At 41.4% G+C, this 21,072-nt stretch overlaps 1 protein-coding gene across 6 annotated transcripts in view; it reads left to right on the forward strand.

Annotated features, from left to right (window-relative positions):
• DNMT3A (DNA methyltransferase 3 alpha) overlaps nucleotides 1-21,072 on the forward strand; it is a 148,819-nt gene that overhangs the window by 67,841 nt on the left and 59,906 nt on the right. For all 6 annotated transcript variants that reach the window (XM_088152224.1, XM_088152221.1, XM_088152222.1 and 3 more), the window contains 2 exons: nucleotides 13,939-14,197; nucleotides 20,674-20,720. In XM_088152224.1, coding sequence (XP_088008350.1) covers nucleotides 13,939-14,197; nucleotides 20,674-20,720 — 306 coding nt within the window. The remainder of the gene's footprint in view (nucleotides 1-13,938; nucleotides 14,198-20,673; nucleotides 20,721-21,072) is intronic.

The raw sequence follows: 21,072 nt of genomic DNA on the forward strand, positions 1-21,072 counted from the left end.
TCTCATAAATGATAGCCACGTGTAGTCCACTGACTTCACAAGCATGGACTGATGTGTTTTTTCCACTCTGCTCATTTGCAGACAAGAAGTGTTATATCAGGTTTTTAAAGTTTTATCTATTGGCTCATAGGAAGCTCATAGATTTAGAGCTGAATTTCAGCCTGCCTGCATTTATTGAGTCACCATGAATCAGCCTGTGCTTTCTGAAATTTATTTTAGTCCCCTCTCTGTTCACCACCTACAGAATTGTATACATGGGAATGATTCTCTCCCTTCTCAGTCAGCATAAGTTTAATTTCTTTTCCCTGTTTGAAAATGCCTCTTTGGTCAGTGTTAAAAAGCATGCCCCCCCTCCCCATCCATCCTTCCTTTCCCATGACCTAGAGTGTCTGCTGGGACAGTTTCATTTCACATCTTGTGACTAACTTCACCCAACATGCTACACCTGGGTTTACAAAACAAATTGCTCTGTTCATTTAAGCTTCTATGCCTAAGCGAATAAACAAAATCATAGCAATAACAATGTCCAGATTCCCATAACACACTGAACCACAACACAGCCCATCTTAGTTTATTACTCTCACATATTGTGTGAAATGGGTGACCTCAATTCAAATTCTTGGTGATTTTGTGATGCACAGTTCCTTGTTTATAAAATAAGAAGAACAATATCATAATGTTCTAGTTTTTAAACTCATCCACAACTAAAGTGGAGCTTTGCTTTGGAAATTATCTCTGCTGCTACCGATGCATGACAGTTTTGAAGCTTCTCTGGGGCCTGCGTGTTTGTTTCAGTTTCTAAGGAAGTGTGTCTTCGGGAAGGAGGGGGCCAGTTCCTCTGCAGAGCAGAACAGGAAACTGCACTGCCAGGAGTTGGTGTGGACAGGTGGTGCAGAGAACCTTTTCCTTCTGGCTGGAGGGAGAAACCCCAAGGGCTGCTGCCGGGTAAGACACACAGACAGTCTTCTTGAGCTTGCAGAGGCTTCATTCTCAGATCAAATAAGGCGCACTAGCAAGATTTTAAAAGATCACAGGGAAACAACTCTCTCACACACATTTGTCACGAGGGCAAGATACAATGCTTTATTAATTAAATATATACCTTGCCTTTCATTCAGGAGTTCCAGGTAGCAAACAAGCCTCTCTCCTCCTATTTTCCCCATAACAGCGCTGTGAGGTAGGTTGAGTTGAAAGAATGACTGGCCCAAAGTCACCCCCATGGCTGAGGGTGGACTAGAACTTGGGACTCCCAGCTTCTTGTCTAACACCTTAATCTACACTGGTTCTCCTGGGTCTTGTATAATTGCATTGTGTTGGGAGAAGTAAGATTTCTGGGTGCAGCCAGAGTAGTATCACAAAGGGCTTAAGGCCACAAGCTGTTCTAGTACAGCTGAGTGGAACAGGATTTGTGAAAAATACTGCTAATGCTATTAAGTAGTAATAGGGACAGTCAAAGGACATGGAGCGGTTGCCATGGTTATACAAGTTGCTAGTGAAGCATGGTTTGGTCTTTGGGGATAGGTCTAGAACTGCCCCTCTGCTGGATCCATGTGAGAACCTGATAGACCTATTTGGGCCTCCATGTGTGTCTAGCAGTAATCAAATAAATATGGGTCCATCTTCCCTATGGGTGTTCTTTCATTTTGTGGGTTAAAGCTGACTTGCATAGGCAGGGTCACATTCCTATCCTTAGCAAGCATATTGGTCTCCTCACAAATTGTACCATAGCCTGAATTACAGTAGAAGGCAGACATTTGCAGCCTAGGTGTTATTACTTGTTTTGATAGATAGCAGCTATCCAGAGGTTCAGAAAGAGAGAAAGGAGAGAAGAGAAACATTTTTAAGTATCATCTGTTGGTCCCTGAGAACCTAAACTGATATGCCTTCATGGATTGACTTGGGACATTATTGAGCTATGCCCTCCCCGCTGACCCCACTCCCAGCCACTCATCCTGTTCCTAGTCCTTCACAGAATGGATGCTAGTGTTCTGCCCTCAGTTTTGGCTCAAATTTAATGAAGAACTATTTTGCTGGATCAGATAGTTGACCAAGTCTGCCATCACATTTTTTTTTCATTGGACACCAGTCGGGACACACATTTTGCCTGTGAACACAAGGTGTGGTGGTTAAGCTGATCCTAGTTTCTAGGAGTGGGTGCTGATAGATAATCTTTGCTACAACTCTTCAAGGAAGTTTGGTAGCTTTAGTGCTTATCAACATGAGTTTTAATTTATCCAGGATCACTACCAGGTTGAAACTTATGGAATGGTAGGGTGCTGTTCTCTCCTTCAGATACTGCCACTTAAGGTACAGAGAGTCCCGTGGCTAGTGTGAAGGCAGGCTGCCAGTTCTGTCTCTGCTGTGGACTTGCTTGTTTGCTACTGTGAATACAAAATGCTGGACTGGGCATACATTTGAAGCCCTTTATTACTGTGTATCAGCTTTTCTCAGCATTGTTTTCTCTTCCTGTAAAAGGGGTGGGTGATATAGATGGGAAGGGGAACAGTTGTCAGACAGTTTGCAGGCTGTTCAGTGATCATAATATTCAGAAACTTTTTGCTGTCTCCCTTTTTCCCTAAGCCACCATACATGGGGAGAGACCTACATTTCTTTCTATAAGAATATGCTTTTTTTGGCCTTAGTTTTACTTCTGTTTATCTCATTAGAGTGATGGGGAGAGCTGGGGAAATCCCCTTGCAAGGTCTCAGTGTAAGCTGTGGTGCAGTGGTGTTGTGAAGTTGCCATTAATAGGTGCACATTGGGAATTCACCATCTCAATCTCTGCTAGTTTGTCCACATAAATATGCTTAAACACCTGCTGTGTAATTATTGCTTTTTTACATTCAGACTTAGCATTGTCCCTCCCTCCCAAAAAAGATAGTGTATGATTGATAAAGAGATTTTAGCTTGCCTTGAGGCAGACCCCATGGACGTGATTGAGGCTCAACCTGGCCTGCTTATCTGGGATGAGTTGGATCCTGTTGGTCCTGATGAAGTGGACAGGGTTCTTGGAAGTATTAGCTTGGCCACCTATGCTAGACCCAAGTTCCTCCTGGTTAGCTAAGGCTTCCTTGAAGATAACATGTGGTTGGATCCTGGCAGTGGTGAATTCATCTTTGAGAAAGGGGTGGTGGTCCCAGCACTGCTTATAAAGGCAGTGGTTATCCCCTCCTCAAGAAGCCATTGCTCAATCCAACCATTTTGGATAACTTTCATCCTATATCCTGTGGTTGCGTGGCAGCCTCAGAGAATCCTGTAGGAAACAGATTATTTGGTTCCTTTTCAGTCGAGTTTCAGATCTGGGCGTGAGACTGGAACAGCATTAATCAAACTTGGAATGGCAGGAGTGGGTGGAAGTGGTGTGTTCATCCTGACTCTTGATCTATCAGTGGCTTCTGATATCAGTCATGGTGTCCTTCTCACCTGGTTCCGGGGATTAGGAGGCACAGTTTTATACTGGTTCTCCTCCTTTCTCTGGGGCTGATTCCAGTCAGTTGGGGGGGGGGGACAGAGAGGTCCCTTGGGTCTTGATGCTCTCCCCCATTCCTATTTAACATCTACATGAATCCACTGGGCCAAGTCATCTGACGACATGGGTGAGGTATCTTCAGTATGCTGATGATACCCAGCTTTACATCTCTACCCCAGGCTAAGTAATGCTGTAGAGGTTCTTTCTCAGTGTTTGGAGGCTTGGGGGTGGGGGTCTGGATGGGAAATGACAGGCTTTGGTTCAACCCTGGCAAGACTAAGTGTCTGTCGGTTTTAGGATCCCCTGGATCCAGGGTCTTTTCATCTTTGGTTCTGGAGAGGGTTGCACCAGTGTGCAACTTGGGGGTTCTCCTGGACTCACAGTTCCTATTCAAAGAGCAGATAGCAGCTGTGGCCAGGAGAGATTTTGGACAATTTTGTTTTGTGCACTAATTGCACCCTTTTGTGGACTGGGAGGCAGTGCTTACAATCACTTATGCCCTAGTCATCTCCCAAGTAGAATACTGCAATACGCTTTACATGGGGCTGCCCTTGAAGATCATCCAGAAGCTGCATCTGGTCCAGAATGCAGCAGCATGGGGGGTTACGGGTACATTTTGGTACACCCATGTAACACTTCTGCTTTGTGATTTGCAGTGGCTCTTAGTGTGCTTCCAGGTGGAATTCAAGATGCTGGTTGTCACTTATAAAGCCTTCCATGGCATGGGACTGGGTTATTTGTAGGACTGCCTCTCTCCAGAGGCAGTCCTACAAATTGTTTCCATCCATCCCACTAGATCTGACAGGAAGGGTACACTCCAGGTTCCTTCAATTAAAGGCTGTTAACTTATGGGACTTCAGAAGCATGCCTTTTTTCTTGCACCGACTGCCTTCTGGAGCACCATACCCCCTGAAATTAAATTGGCCCCGACCGGGGTGGCTTTCCGTAAAGTGTTGAAGACCTGGATGTGTACCAGGGCCCGGGGATCAGGAGGCTAGATGACCCATTGAGAGGTCTTTGTTGATTGTTTTGTCTGGGTTTATCCTTGGTGACCATTGTAGTTTTTTTTAACCCTTTGTTAATACTGCTTTAATGTGTTGTTAGCCACCCACAGTTGCATTAGCAAGATAGGTGGCCATATAAATTGATTGGATGGATGGATGGATGGATGGATGGATAAATAAGATGTAAAATTAGAGATTATTATGGGCTCTCTGAAAGCACTGATTAAATAGATACATACTTAGATACATAAATGTGATGTAATGTTAGAGATTATTATTGGCTCTCTAGAAGCACAGATTGTTTTCTTTGCTGTCAAAATAATAAGAATTTTGTGAATAAGTGATTTGAAACTTCATCCTTGTATCAGAAAAAATGGTACCAGCCATGCCAAAACTTTTGTCTGTTGAACCACCTCTCTTTTCCTGCAGATCTGTGTGGATGGGCAGATGTTACTTAGTGAGTTCACTGGTTGGCAACTGTTAAGGATTTTCTACCTTTTATGTTGTTAGGATATGGGCCAGAGTAACTGTTCCCCAAGGAACTTCTTTCTGTCCTTGCTGTGGGTTGTGTTATGATGGAGAGAATATGCTGCATATCCTAGACATCTCCTTCCCATTACACTAAAGTTAAGATAGCAGTTGGTTTTGAACAGGGAAAGGAGATGAGGGCAACACAACTTCAAAAGCATGGATGTTATTTGGAGATACTGGAAGCCTGCCCAAGAGATATTGGAAAGTCACAGAATTACAGAATTTAGGTCTTTCCCCACTTGCACCTAACCATGCATGAGCAAATCCCAGTAACTTTTTTCTACTGCATCCTCATGATGTTGCCTTCCTCTCATCCTTATTCCATACCTGAGGCAGCTTAAAGTTGTCCTTAGTTCTTCTGGTATTAAAATACAGTTTTCCCCTTTAATCAGGCATCAAGCTATGGCATTTTTGCCTTGGTTGTTGTCTGAGGTACTTTACTAGCTATTTGGTCAGTATCACAGACAAACAGCACCTAGGGGTGAGATCAGCCTGGTACCTATTGCCCACTTTAGTCTGACTGTGTCCTCCCCTGTGGTCCCTGTGCACTATCTTCCAGGACCATCCTGCATTGGGAAATGGGAGAAGCCAATTATTTCAACTCTTGCTTTCACTCTGTATCCGCAATATTGATGATCTGATCCCCAGCATGGAGGCTTAGATCAGCCTAAGCAGCCATTAGATCAGTGGTGGTATGAGGGCAGTATGTCTGTGTCTGTGTCAACATGGTAAAGAGGGAGAGAGATGCTCTCTACTGTTTCATGGTGCAACTCTCTCTGCAACCTAGCTAATGTTAAGGCTGCTTTTGAACATGCCTTAGCACTCTTCTGAAATACCTCTAAGTCTGGACTCAAAAGGAGCTTATCAGCTGGCTCCTTTAGGACATGGTTTCCAAACAGTGCTGTTGTAGCACAGATAGGCACCTGATAGGTGAACTGCCTTTGAATGCACCCATGCAAAATATGGCTCAGGGACCTATGGATAGCAATTTAAGATGGCCTTGAGAAAGAGCTCTTGGAAAGGAGTCAGTTAGACATTGAGCCCAACCCCATTCTCTGTAGGAATCCAAATGAAATCATTCCTAAGAGATGGTGGTCCAGCCTGTCCAGCGAATAGATGCTCCCACCTCTCCATGTAATTATTTCCACCACTGAACTGCTTTTACCATTAGGAAGTTTTTCATACTATGTAACAACAATCTGCCTTCCTCTGTAATTGAAGATCATTATGCATTATGTTTTGCACTCTGTAGTGACGTCCTTTGTGATATTCCTTAAGGCACGTAAATGTGATCATTTTCCACAGCAGCACTATCCTTGATAATTGTTTCGTAAAGCTAAGCATACTTGGTTCTAGGGATGTACCAAGTGTTCTGTGCATAAACCATTCCATTAATTGAATAGTTGGTTTTGGAAGGACCATGCCCAAACCAAAATCCACATGTTTTCAGTGTTTGGGTCCATATATGAAATGAAATGGAACTATTTTGTCCTGAATATGAACCAGAATGTGATTGTTCCAGACAGGAATAGTTCTTGGGAGGTGGGGGTAGTGAGAAAAACCCAAAGACATTGGCAGTGCTCAAGGGGAGACAAGGAAGGGAACACACTGGGAAGATCAAAGGCAGCTATGCTGGTGATGTATGCTGGTCTGGGACATCAGTATTAGTGATTTTGGGGTGGAAGGGAAGGGTAGATGCTGGAAAGATCAAGGATGGGTAATCCAGTGGAACCGGATCATCAATGGTGGCAGTGACTATGGGGAAGGAGGAAAGGCGGGGTGCTTGGAGGATGGAGCAGGCCCTGGGATATGCCATATTGGGATATTGATGATGGAAGTGGGGAGATGTCATGTTCCATCTTACAGGCAGGACTGAACCACTTAGGGAGGCTTGCAAGAAATCCAAGAAGTTCTGATAAAAAATATTTATTGAAAAAGTTTGGAAGCCAGATCCAACAAATTTTAGCAGCTTCCACGTTTCAAGAACAAGTTGTCTGTATAGAGATAGTCTTCAAAATCTCCTGCATATCTTTCTCTTTCCTGTCCTGTGTAACAAATATTTGCCCCTCTCTTTTGAGCAAGCTGGCTTATTTCCATTTGTCCTTTGAAGTATGGACCTCATTTATACAAAATACAGTAGATTAAAAAAGAGTGATAGTTATATAAGTGTATTAGAAGTAAATACACTTAATAACTATTTACATTAGATAAGTATATATAGAATTGTAACTGTTAATTGTTATAACAATATATTATACTTTTTTCACTTTTTTTAAAAGCGCTTTTTATGTTTTTTTTCTCTTGAGAATGTATGTATTTGCATCGTAATTTTCTTTGTGTTTTGTTCTTTTTCTTTTTCTGTTACTATTAATTTAAAATTTTAAATTAATAAAAAAAGGATGGGTATGCTGGTGAGGTATGCAGAACTAGGACATAAGTGGTGGCAACTCTGGTGTGAAAGGGAAGAGTGGGTATTGGGGAGAGGGCAGTGGGATATATCATGCTGGGACATCATTGAGGGAAAGAAAGGTGCTGGTAATATTGGGGATTGGCAGGTTGGTGGCATAGGCAACATTGGGAGCTGCTGAGGGGAAGAGGACAGAATGGAGATGATGCATACCACTTTGCTTTACCTGTGCCATAAAATTAATCCAGGATTTTCTTTTGTTTAAAACCTGGCACAGAACAACCAAAACATTCTGGGTTTTATTTTTGCCAAACTGTGGCTAATTCAAAAGGGTTTGGCAGAACTTTTGAAAACATGGTGCTTTGTTCTGGGTTCAAAACCCAGTGTGTTTAGTGTTGGAAACTTCTACTGATGCATCTAAAAATGAATTTCCAGGCTTCATACTAGATACAGCAATTATACTCTGTCTTTGTTCTACTTACCCAAGCAGACTCAAGAAGGCTAGATGAGTAGATTAATTGCCGAGAATTAGAGAGTCATACATACAAGAGGTTCTCAGTCTAACTTAGGAATCCTGCCCTATATACATATGTCTTTGTACATATGTATGTGTGCATGTATATACACATTTGTCCCCTTTTGAGTCATTCTTGACTCCTGGCAATTACATGGATGAGTCCATGCAGTTTTCTTGGCAACCTTTGAGGTTTGCATCCTGGGTCTTTTCCCACCTTTTTGAGTCAGTGGCTGTATAGCTATTCATTTCCTGACCTTGAAGCATTTTGCCATCTGTCCCTTTCTGTCTCATCATTTCAACTCTTACGTATCTTTTCACCCAGTTAAGAATCTCTCATCCTATACCAATGCATTTGATTTCTTTTTTCTAATTGAATAACATTATATTTGTAAGCCGCCCAGAGTCCCCCATTGTGGGGAGATGGGCGGGGACAAGTTTACTAAATAAATAAATAAATAAATAAATTCTGTTAAATTTCATTCTGTTATTTTCAGTCCCCCTCTCTGACTTACCAAATTTTTGAATTTTGTTTGTGTTCAAGAGTATTGCCTATCCTTTCCAGATCTGTGTCATCTGCAAATCTGATAAGCATTCTCTCTACCTCTTCATCCAAGATTAATGTGCATATTGAAGATGACAAGGCTGAGGACCAAACACTGTTGCACCCACCTTGATACCTCTCTCTAGTGTGATGAGAAATTATTGATGGGCACTCTTTGAGGATGGTTTTCATGCCCACTGTGGAATCACCAAATAGATATGCCATCCAGCTCATACTAGCTTGCAATTCAGAAAGTCGATGGAGTACCTTGTCACATGCTTTGCTGAAATTAAAAGACACTGTCTCTACAGCATTCCCATGATCTACTAAGGACATTACCTGGTCAAAAAATGAGACAAGGTTAATCTTGACAAATTTATGCTGACATCCTGTAATCATCACATTGTTTTCAGGGTACTTACATCGAATTGCTCTAGACTTTTCTTGGGTATTGATGTCAGTAGATATTTCGTGACTGGGTTTCTGTCAAGCGCAAGTTGGATTTTGCTTTGTTCAGCTAGCACTTCACAATTGTTAGATTGAGTGAATATCCTCTTTGAGAAGTGAGCCAAAATAAAAATTGTAGTAGTTCTGCTTTGTTACCAATTACCATTTTGCTACTTTCATTGAGCAGGAGGTATACTGTTTTATCTTCCTTTTATTTTGATCATCACAGAAGGAGCCCTTTCCATTGATCTTAGCATCCTTTGTTAGCTTCAGCTCATTCTAAGCTTCAGCTTTCCTGACACCATCCCTGTAAATCCAGGCTATATATATAATCTTCTTTGGTGATTTGCCCTTTTTTTACAATCTATATGACACCTTTTTGATTTCTCAGATTTCCATAAATTTCTTGGGTAGCCACATTGGTTTCTCCTTCTTTCTTGTGTTATTTTCCTTGTTACCACTGTCTGCAACAGTGCTTTTAGTATTTTGTTTTTTAGAGCTCACAACTACCTTAGGCTCTTTCTTCTGCCATGAAATCCTACTTATAATTGCTCTAAGTTCATTAAAATATGCTTGCATGAAATCCAAAGTATATTTGACTATACTCTGGTATAATATAGTTAACTTATGTTCAAGTTCTTCAGCTTTCTTTTAGACTTTGAAGTCCAAGGTGATATAGCTGTAGCTGCATAATGGTATCATTCGTCCCTACATGGATAAATAGTAAGGGATATCTGTTAGGGCTCAGGTACTGTCTGGAAGACTTACCTGAAAAGGAGCACAAGAATGCATTGCTGGTAATCAAGCATTTATCATCATTGGACAGTATGAGGGCTAGAGATAAGAGTAAATCCAAGTCTCCTTTTCTGAGAGGGAGGTGCAACAAAAGAATATGAGGTGTTTAAGATTCAACCATGCTTAAACCCTGAACTACCATTCCTGATTGCTCAGTAATTGTCAGCTATTTAATATGAACTCATATGGAAAGTAGTTCAGATCCAGGGGCTTTAATCTGAAAAAGAAAAGTGTTTGGGAAGAATGGGTAATTCTGGAAATGAAACATTGAAAGTTTACAGACAGTTCTTACAAAAAGGAAAAATGGGAGATATCTGAAAAAAAAAAAAAACAGGGTAGAAAAAGATCCTGTACAGGAAATAGAGGGAAAGGTTATAAACAAGAATATAAAGCAGTTGCCAGAAAGTGTAGGGGTTGTGTCAGAAAGACTAAAACACTGAATGAGGCTTACAAGAAATGCCCAAAATAACAAAAAACATTTTTCCAGCTACATCAGAAATAAAAAGCACATGGCTATAAGTCTGTTGCAAGGAGAAAGGAGTGAATTGGTAATGGGTAATGACAAGGCAGAATATTTTAACTCATATTTTACCTCTGTCTTCTCTCAGAAGGGAAATGAAGCCCTAGGTGGTTGTCATTGTGCCACTAGTGGAAGGAGGAAATTCAGTTCACAATAGACAAGGAGAGGGTAAAATAACACTTAACTAATTTAAGTGAATTGAAGTCTCCAGAGCCAGATGAATTTCATCTTAGGGTACTAAAGGAACTAGGAGAGATGGTCACAGAACTGCTAACTATAATCTTTGAGAATTTCTGCAGAACTAGTGAGATCCCAGAAGACCAAAGGAGAGTAAATGTTCCTATGCTCAAAAAAAGAAAGACCCTGGAAATTACAGATTTAACTTGATGTATATACAAGGTGAGACCCTTGAGCAGACTGTGAAGCACTTGTGAGCATTTGGATAGGAATGCAACAGTTAGCAAGAGCTGGCAAAGGCTTGTCACAAACAAGTCATGCCAGTCTACCTTTATCTCCTTTATAGACATTATTATTAACAGATAAGGGGAATATTGTGGAAATAGTGTACTTTGTCCATGCAAAATATTCAATCAAGCCTCTCTCAATACCTTCATAAATAAAATGGTAAAATGTGGGTTTGATGATACAACTCTTAGTGGATTCATAATTGGCTGAAGGACCCAGAGAGTACTCATAAATGGCTCTCCATCAGCTTGGAGACTATTATCAAGTGGAATGCTCTGTCCTAGGCCCTGTGCTATTCAACATTTTTATTAATAACCACGATGAAGGGGTTGAAAGGATGGTTATCATTTTTTTAGATAAAATTAGCAGGAGTGGCTAATACCCTGGAAGCGAAAGGGAAGATTCAGAAAGATCTAGGGAGGTTTGAATGCGAATAATGAAATTTAACAGGAAGAAATGTAGAGTTCTGCATTTGGGGGAAAAAGGCATAAGTATAGGATGGATGGGGGAGACTGGCATGACTGTAATATATGTAGAAAGGATCTGCGTGTTCTAGTTGAGCATGAACTGAAAGTGTGATGTAGATATTTAAAAAGGGAACTGTTATTTTGGAATGGATTAGCAGAAACACAGAGTCCAGATCATGGGAAGTATGTACTGTATGTATGTATGTATGTATGTATTTATTTATTTATTTATTTTCAGACTTGTATGCCGCCCATCTCCCCCAACGGGTGACTCTGGGCGGCTCACAATAATAAAAAAGAATTAAAAACACAAGTCTCTCCAGACATGGATACAATCTATAAATAATTATTCCAATCTAATCTCCATTGATCAGGCTTCTTTGAAATATTGTGTCCAGTTCTGGGCACTTCAGTTTAAAAAGGATATATACAAAATAGAGTAAATTTGGAGCAGAGCTATTGGTATGGTAAGGGGACTGGAAACCAAGTTGTGTGAAGAACAGTTAAAGGAACTAGGTATGTTCAGTCTGCAGAAAAGGAGACTGAGGGGTGATATTATAGAAGTCTTCAGATATCTAAAGGATTGTCATATAAAGGAGAATTCTCTGTTTTCTTGGAAAACCAGAACCAATGGGTTGAAATTACCAAGTAAAAGATTCAGGTTATATATTAGGAAAAATTTCCTGACCATGAGAAATATCAACCAGTAGAATTGGTTGACTCATGAAATGATATGTTTCCCTTCACTAGTGGTCTTCAAGCAGAGACTGGCTAACCATCTATCCCTAAATATTGAGCAGAGGGTTGGACTAGATGAAAGTACCTGATAACTAATAGGATCCTATCTAAACTCTATGATAATATGTCTGCCATTTCTGCCAAGATTTAGTTTCTAATGGAGCATCTAGCCATGTTTGCCCCTCTGTCTAATAGTTTGACAGTTATCTAATGAGTAAGAAGAGGCAAGAAAAGGCCTCTAGGAAGGAATTGGAGCTGATGCAGAGGGACAGTATGCAAGTCCCTCTGCATACTGGTGACTTGTGCAAGATGAATCTGGCTAGCAGCAGGAAAACATGATTTCAAGAATCTTAATTCACTTGGCTTCAGCAAAGAGTATTGAGAGAAGAAGGTAGTCCATGGAACTGTTAAGGAAATAAGTGTTGTGTGACCAGTGTGGAATCCCATTTGGCTCTTGACACCAAGCAACTACTTCAGTGACACCAGATGGTTTATTTCCTCATAAGATCTAGTTTAGATTCAAAGGAAAGCAAATTTAAGAGAAAGAAGCAGATGGTTACTAATAAAAGGAGGTGTCATAGCATCCTCTGAGAATAGCACTTCTTAACATGTCCATTTCCTTTTTTTCAATGGTCTTGTTCAGTTAGGAGACAATGGACCTCTGGGCTGACAAGGCACTGCTATAAGCCTGCATCTTGCAAAATCCTGTCCCTCTCTCAGTTGCAATGGATCTAGACTCTTGCTCCTAAGCTGTGACGTTCTTTGCAGTGTTTCAGAACCAGAGACACTAACAGAGCAAAATACTTTTACCCATCAATCATTAATTAATTTAAGAAATGTGGGCATACCTCAATATTGTTCTCTGAGTAGATTATGATTTTTTGTTGTTGTTCAGTCGTTTAGTCGGATCCGAACATAAATGTCCAATTTTTTTTTAAAGAACTGATAGTGGTTACTGAAAAAAAATTCTTCCTTGATTTGGCAGGGACTGAATGTGAGAGAAATCAGTCTTTCAGATCATCTGGTCCTAAATTACATATTTAGGGCCTTAACAGTTATAAGAAGTACTTTAAAATGGAGTCCTCAAACAGACTGGAAGCCAGTGCAACTGACAAAAGATAGACCTAACGTGATCTAATCATCCAGCTTCAGTAGCTCTGTTTTTCTGAGTTGTTTTTAAAGGGAGTCCCATGCATTGCAGGACTTTAAAAGGGGAATTATCAGCGCATGGGGCCAAGCTACCTCCTGTCGTATAAGGTTGTAGGTAATATATCAGAAAGATTTCATAAAAGGTGCTTAAAAGTTATTGACTTTCTTGGAGAACTCTTTCTGTACATATTTTAACCCATGGGAAATTTTCATTCACCTCAGATGTAATTTAAAATATGCCGTGTTTCAATTTATCAGTGCCAAATTATTTATTGACAGCACTCTACAGATGATTACAATTTGCCCACATTTAATCTTTAATGTCACTGAAGCAATGAACATGAAACTGAGCAAACTCAGGGAGGCAGTGAAGGACAGGAAGGCCTGGCGTGATATGGTTCATGGGGTCACGAAGAATCGGACACGACTTAATGACTGAACAACAACAACAATCTTTAATGTAATTGTCACATAAATACACTGTTTCTGTTTCTTGCACTTCATTCCCTCAGATCTCACAACTAAGTGGTTTCTTTCCTCTTCTCCTTATACTGTTTATGTGTGCTGGGGGCGGGGGTGTATTTGACAACTCAGGATGACACTCCATGCAATTAATGGTGGGGTCTGCTCTGCAAAAGCTTATGATAGAATCAGCTTGTTACTCTTTGTGATGCAGCAAAATTTGTTCTTGTTTAGATGTGAAACAACTGTTTTCACATTAGACAGCACGCCTTCCTTCACAGATATCTGCCAAGGTTGGCCTTAGATGGGATTTATAGAGCTTTGATGGTCCTTTTTGTTCTGTGGTATTCTTCCAGATCTAGAAGGTGTGAATGGCTTGAACTATTTTTTCACACCTTTTTTCTTTCCTGCTTTTGTCCTTTTCAGGTGGAGACCAGTGAAATCCCCAAAGACACAGCCTCAGCACCCAAGTGCCCCCCACCTACCCACAACACCAGCCCTATGGAACAAGTGCCCAATGGAGATGCTGAGATGGGTGCTTCTGAGAATAGCACCATCACCGATCTGAAGGGCAGGCAGCGAAGCGAGAATGAACCCAGTGGCCTGCCAGATGGAGAGATGGGGCGAGCCCTGGAAAATGGGCGCTGCACCCCCAAGGACAGTCCTGATCCTCCTACTAGTGAAGGTGAATAGACAGTGTCAGATCAGCCTCTTGTAGTCTAAGCGAGCAAGTTAAGGGATCAAGAATAACTAATGTATGGGATTGGTCAAGCTCTCACGTTCTGGAAGCCAGGTTAGCAGTACGGAGGACATTTAGGTGAGGCTGGCTATGGCAAAGAAAGAACTGATACAGAACTAGAGTCCTGTAGCTTGAAGATATGTTACATATCTTAGAACTGTGGAGTGTCTGTGTTGTATTTTGTAGCTGTTTTTCTGTCAGTGGTTAAGGTAGGAAAGAAGAGTTCTGCAACTTGCACAGGAACCTTCCTGTTAGCATTCCTGACTGACAAGGTCTTGTGAAATCACCAAGAAGCCCCCAGAACAATTTTGCAATTAAAAAAAAATGTTGCTTTGTTCTTTTTTAAAACAAGGTAATGAATGAATAGATCAATGTATGTGTGGAGCTTTAAAAAAAAGGTAAAGGAAGTCATACAGTTGCCTTGAAGCAAGGGAGGGCAGGACTGATTCCTGAGCTAACATCTGATGTGCAGGTATTTACAGGTGTAATTCAAATTAGGAAGCCAGGTTTATCCTGCACAAAAGAGATTAAATATGAATATTTGAATTCTAAGTCTGGTTTTCCTGCTCAGTTGCTCAGCCAAAAAAGTGGGTCTGACTTTGAAATTCTTATAGGAATCAAAGCTTTTTTCTGTTTGTCTGTAGTCTCCCTGTTTGAAATATTATTATATAACTGCTGATGGGACTTCCCTTTCTCAGACTGAGTACAGGGTGGCCTGCTGCTGCTCCTGTTTCATCACTAATGCAAGAGTGTCCCTGTCCCATCCAATAGGTGTCCTTGGAAGTCCAATGCTTAGAGCATTTCTAGCAAACGTGTGCAATCCATGGACTCTAGTGAACATCTGGTAGAAGTTATTCTGAAGAAAAGCAGTTAATTCCTTCTCACTTCACTTTAGGAAGGTTCTGTGGATTGCTTAGTATGACTGTGATCCTATGGATGATGAGATAAGAAGCCCACTGGCCTTGGAATATGGTGGACTTGCAATCACTCTCCTTCGCATCTCACAATTAGAAATTCTATCAGGGTGTAGCTGAGATGAATCTCAGCTCTCTTTTCAACAAGCCCATTGTAAAGATTCTCCAGGATCTGGAACATTCTCTCCATCCCCAGGACTTGCAAAATGTTTGATGTTCCTAGGGATCCGCTTCAAATTTGGGAGATACTAGTATCTGGGTGCTCGACCCAGGTGAGTGATTTTAAAGTTGACAGGTTTGGTTGTGTACTTTAGATGAACAAGTGAAAGCAGGTGGCTGTTGATGCAGTATTTGGCTCTGAAACTCACATGGTAGTCAAATGATTGTAGCTGTGGTTTTGGTGGACCACCAGCATGGCGGCCTTTGAGGGTGTTGCTAGTATGTCTACATGGGTGGGAATGTCACAGAAGAAAAGCAAACGGAGGCATTGCATCATGTGGGAGGAAGAAGTGAGAGTGTCCATGTGGGCATGTACAAGAAAAGGAAAGCCTGAATGTTCCAAGGAGACTAGTTCTTGCTAAGGCAGTAAGTGCGATTGAAAGAGATTTAGCTGGTTTTTTTTAGCATATATTGTAAAAATGTTGCCATGTGGGATTGTTTGGTTTTAAAAGTGTCTGAAAATTGGAAAGACAGCTAAAATGAATTAATGTGCAAATGAGTGTGTGTGTGTGTGTGTGTGTGTGTGTGTGTGTCTACCGCTTCAGTTGGAAGATCTACCTCCTTCCCTAACTAGGAAATTCCTTGCCCATCTGTCCCTGAAATGCTTGGGAATTGTGCAAGAACATAACACTTCTGATTTGCTGCAAGGGACCTTAGGAAGAATAAATTAGTGGTGGTGGATGGTTCCCTGTCTGCCCCATTTCTTGTTTTGCAGCTCTTAATAGACCCCAAATATATATGTGGCCATCCCACTTTTTCTCATGGTGAGGCTACCTCTGCTGGGGGCAGGTGAAGCAAATCCTGTCTTCCTCTCTCCACTTTTCCTCAGTCTTTCTAAGAGAATCTGCTTTTTCCTTCCAGTCTGCTTTTTATCCCCTCCCCACTCTTTTTTGGGTGAGCCTCTGAGGAATTATACCCTGCCCCAGAAATCCAGGGGAAGGCCTTTGTGGAGTGGATGAGAGTGGCAAATTCCATGTTCCCAGGGAGCTTATGTTTCCTGCTGGCAGGAAGCCTGTAAGGGGAGGGGTCTCTTTGACTGCTGCCCTGCCAGGAGCATTTGTTGGGAAGGGGCCTCCTTCATGCAGAGGCTTTGCCAGATGTAAACTCTGAAAGCAGAGGATCCCAAAGGGGGAGAGAGTGAGTGGCAGGTCAGAACCACCAAGTGATCCCAGAATTGTTTTGGGAAGTGCCTCCAGAGCGGAGATGCCTTTGTCCCCTAGAGTACTGGGTTCTGGAAAGTCAGCCCTGGGCATCCCAGCATTCAAGGAAATGTCATAAGAAAAAGGCAGGGGACTTCCAAAGGATGGGGCAGGAGAGAGAACGGGAGGCACCTTGATGGGATAAAGGATGGCTACTGTAAGTTGTGAAATGTTGATGCTATTAAGATATTTAAAAACATGGTAGGCTAAAGATGACCAAGTATAGGGCAGGGAACGTGTTGTATTTCAGTAAGACAAACATAACCTAAAATCTGTTTTTAAAAATAAAAAAGGATGAACAAGTTTTTTGCACACTCAGATATTTTAGACATAGGAAAAATTAAAGCAGGACCATAGAGTTTGGTCAAGGCATTTTGCCAGCTGGCTTATTGGCCGCTTATATGTTGTCATCTCAGCAGTGCTTGGCTTGGCTGCATTGCCTAGTCTCTGGAAACTCTAAGATCTTGCTGCAGTGTTGTCTGACCTGATCTGAATAAGGTGGGATTCTCTCTGGGGAGCTTCCTGGCCCAAAGGGGATAGACATGCAGAAGTTTTGGTTGTACTGCAGTTTGATTGATTGATTAAAGCAATTTTGTACTACTTCCAAAGTGAAAGACATCTCAAAGCAGGGTAAAATAAAGTGAAATAGTATTAAAAATGCAAATGTAAATAATTCAAAAGTCCAGCAAACTCTTTATTTAAAACATTAAAAAGAGGGAAGGGAAGGGAACTTATCACAAGTCCCAGTTAAAATGCTCACATTGAAGTGCCCTCAGTTATAAAAAAGTGTAGCCCCATAGCAGAGGAACAGAAAAGCATCTCATTCTGGCATCCAAGTAATTCACATCTGGTGGACATCACTAATTACCATCTAGATTCAATCTCGATCCCCAGCTAATAAAATCATAGAGTTGGAAGGGGCCATTAAGTCATCACTCTATTTTCTCTGCGTCCCCTCTTTCCACCTGCATGCTTCTACGCACATTTGGACAAGCTATGTATTTTGCTTGCGGCATGGCCCTTTCCTCCCATTCTGAGGTCCCTCAAGTCTGCTTTCCATCCTGTCCCCTCCTCCCCGCAGCCAAGATAGTACATTGGATGCTATGCTATTTTGAGGTAAACCTGCAAGGAGGTCAGCTCTCACAAGAAGAAGGCAGAGGCTCTTATGGCAAGAAGTGAACAGACGAGGCTGAGCCAACTCACCATAGGACAGAAGAGACAGAATGGCACTCTTCCTTCTCCCCCTCCCCACGTTAGTTCCTATTTGGCAGCTTGCATAATGCACAGACCTGACTTGCCTGCTGGGCTTTTCCTGAGTGCCCACCTACACTTCTCTGCATTTTCCAAAAGGCTCCCCGGCAGGTGAAGGGAGTTGTGCTTCCTACCTCCTCAGCACTCTAGGATGAATGTCAGCCTTTTACCTTATTTGTTTAGTCAGGTTATACCTTACCTTTTTGTATAGCAAGCACTCTGTGCAATTTACGAAGTTAAACAAACAGAAGAATTTTAAAACTGTAAAATGCAAATATTACTAAAATGAATTCTGACATTAATTATCAATTAAATTTTTGGTGAAAGAGATGCATCTTTACAAATTGTTTTGAACTTGGAGAGAGGGCATTCTGTAGCCTGCAGCACTGCAGGAGAAGGTCCTCAGCAAAAGGGCCTCTCCTTAAGGGTCAGACAGTTTCTTGACTAAAAAAAACAATCCTTTTGACTGATGTCAGAGCAAAGGGAGAGATGAAGGCATCAAAGTCAGAGAGAAAAGATGTGATTTGGATGCTTCTGGGTCATTTGTGATTAGTAGTTCTTCCTAGAATGAGTTCTGTATTGGTTGATTTAAGAGAATTTGGGATGTTTCTGTGATTTGAGAAGGAAATGAAGTGAAATGAAAAGTTTCCTTCTTCAACCAGGTGCTTTTCAGATCCTAGTTCCCCTCATTTTCAGCTGGCATAGCTAGCGGCTATACTTACTGATGCTGATTGGAGTTGCAGCCTCACTCATCTGAGAAACACTTGGTTGAGGAAGGCTTTTTTCAGAATATTGCTGCAAAGAAAAGAATGACCCAGTTTCAAGTCTGATCATCTAGTGACTTCTAAGCTATAGTCCCAAACCCTAGATATCACTAATAAAACCCTCCCCAGCTTAGGGACAGAGTACCTGAAAGACTGTTTCCCTCTTAGGCTTGCCCATTAATGGTGTTGAGCAAGTGAAATGTAAGGCGGGAGGGGGGCTTATTGCTGTAACACTCTGTTGTGGGATGATCTCTTGAGGGGAACTCTTCTGGCAGCTACTCTTACAGCTTCTAACCACATCACCGATTGACCTTTTCAGCACTGTGTTTCTCTTTTCCTTCTGCCTACCTGGTGGCTTTTCAAAATGCCTACAAGGTTTTTGTTTTATAGTTTTAGTTGTCAACTGTCTGTATCTTGCCTTGATCTATTGCAACTTTATTATTACTATTTTCTTTTTCAATCTGTGCTGCCCAACAGGTCTCAACAGTGATAGAACCCAGCTTACCTTGTTTGGGCTCAGAAATTAAATAGGTTTGGGCCTGTTCAGTATTTGGATGGGAGAACCTCAGAAGTATCAGAGTTGTAGGCTAAAGTGTAAAGTAAAAAAAAAATCCCAAAAGACAGCAATGCCAATCCACTACCATATTGTTGCCAAGAAAATTGTGAAGTCACTAGGATTCAAGCTGGACTTTAAGAAGACTTTACCTTGACTTTACCGCCCAATAGCCGAAACAGTAGAGTTTAATCCCATAATGTAACACAATAAAACTTGCATAAAACCTTTTAAAATATTACTGCAGAATGAAAGCTCACAACCTGGAAAGATATAAAGAGAACAAGCACAAGTTTCAAAACAAAAAGACTTGAAAACTTGGGGAGCGGGACAGGGGATCTTCACTGGTGCTGAAGGCAGTGAAGTGAACCTTTCTAAGAAAGACATTCCAGATAGAGGAGAATGGAGGGGTAGAAGGACAAAGGAATGTTGAGTATATGTAGGAAAGAAAGATCAATATCCTTCTAGTGCCAAAAGTGGGAAGCTAGCTTAGCATCATGTACCCACCGGACAAGAGTGGGGAATGTTTTCGTAATTGTCTTGCTTTCCAGAGTCTCCCTTAATCGTTCCAATGTCAATTTATATTCCTGCAAGTATGAAGAAGCTTTATACTTTTCTTGGAATATTATGTATGATACTTAAGGCTCATTTATTAACACACACATAACCAGAACAGGCTCATCATAAGAAGCAAGGCTGCTCTCAAAGTCCCACAAGCTCAGAAGGCCCTGTTTCTTCCTTGCTGTGGTCATGTAAACCAGCTCTTCATGCAGTAACATTTTTAAATGGAGCAGGAACTGAGCTTGGCTCTGTTCCATGCTAGCTGGCCATCATCTTACATTACCCCAAACTCAGTGCCTGACATTTGGGGTGTTCAAGGGACAATTTATCACCAGTTTTTCCACGAGAGAGCCAGTTTGGTATAGTGGTTAAGGTGCTGGACTAGAACCTTGGGGCCTGGGAGTTCTAGTTCTTTCTTCAGCATGGAAGCCGGTTGGGTGACTTTGTGCTAATTACTTTCTCTAAGCCCAAGCTACCTCATGAGATTGTTGTGGGGAAAATAGGAAGCAGGAGCATTATGTACATCATGTTGAGTTGTAAAAAATAAAGGTGGGATATACATTTAATAATAAATACAAATAAAAGTTGAACTTGCAAGAAGAAACTTTTTAATGTACGTTGCTGAGAGTCTTTGCTAAACAGATGCTGTGAGTATGAGAATCTTGGCCACAGGGAACAATTGTGTGGACTACAGTACATGTATTTCAGAATTTTTGCTGAAACTCGGTGTTACCTATTTTTTATTCCACTCCCCAATAATTGGGAAAACAATGCCTCACTGATGCTCAGAGGAGTTTAATATGCAAGTAGTACCATATTATTCCCATCTACCATGTGATATAGTCAAGGAGACCCTGTGTTGGAGGTGAAGTACTCTAAGTACATTTGACCCCAACAAAAACCATCTGTTTGGCCCTTTATAGTGCCCCATACTTATTCTAATCCTCCCTTCTGTTTTCAGGGAAAGAAGACAAGGAAGAAAACCACTACAACTCACTGAAAATGGAGGCAAGTATTATGTGAGAATTTCATGGGTTGAGGATGATGTTGCTTCTACCTCCAAGGCAGCAGTTTTCTCTGTGGGAAAACAAGTCAGAAATTGAATTGCACATTTATGCAGTAGCTGTAGACAATAGCATTCTTTGACAATGGCTGCTCTCAGAGGACATAGACCACATAGTGACCCCAGGAGCTCAGTTTTGCAGTGTGCTGGTCCTGGTTGCCTTCTTAATTCAGTGAACACCAGGTCTCTTAGCCATGCTTTCAAGGTAAGCTGGGCTCTTCCTGTAACACGTTCTGTTTCCTGAAGGCCCCACGTTATTGCTATAGCTTTAGGAGGATATAAAACACAAAGATGGCC

This window comes from Python bivittatus, unplaced genomic scaffold (assembly GCF_059951505.1).
Source record: "Python bivittatus isolate LINGU-HERP-01145 unplaced genomic scaffold, Pbiv_v1 ctg000690_np1212, whole genome shotgun sequence".
NCBI classification, from domain to species: Eukaryota; Metazoa; Chordata; class Lepidosauria; order Squamata; family Pythonidae; genus Python; species Python bivittatus.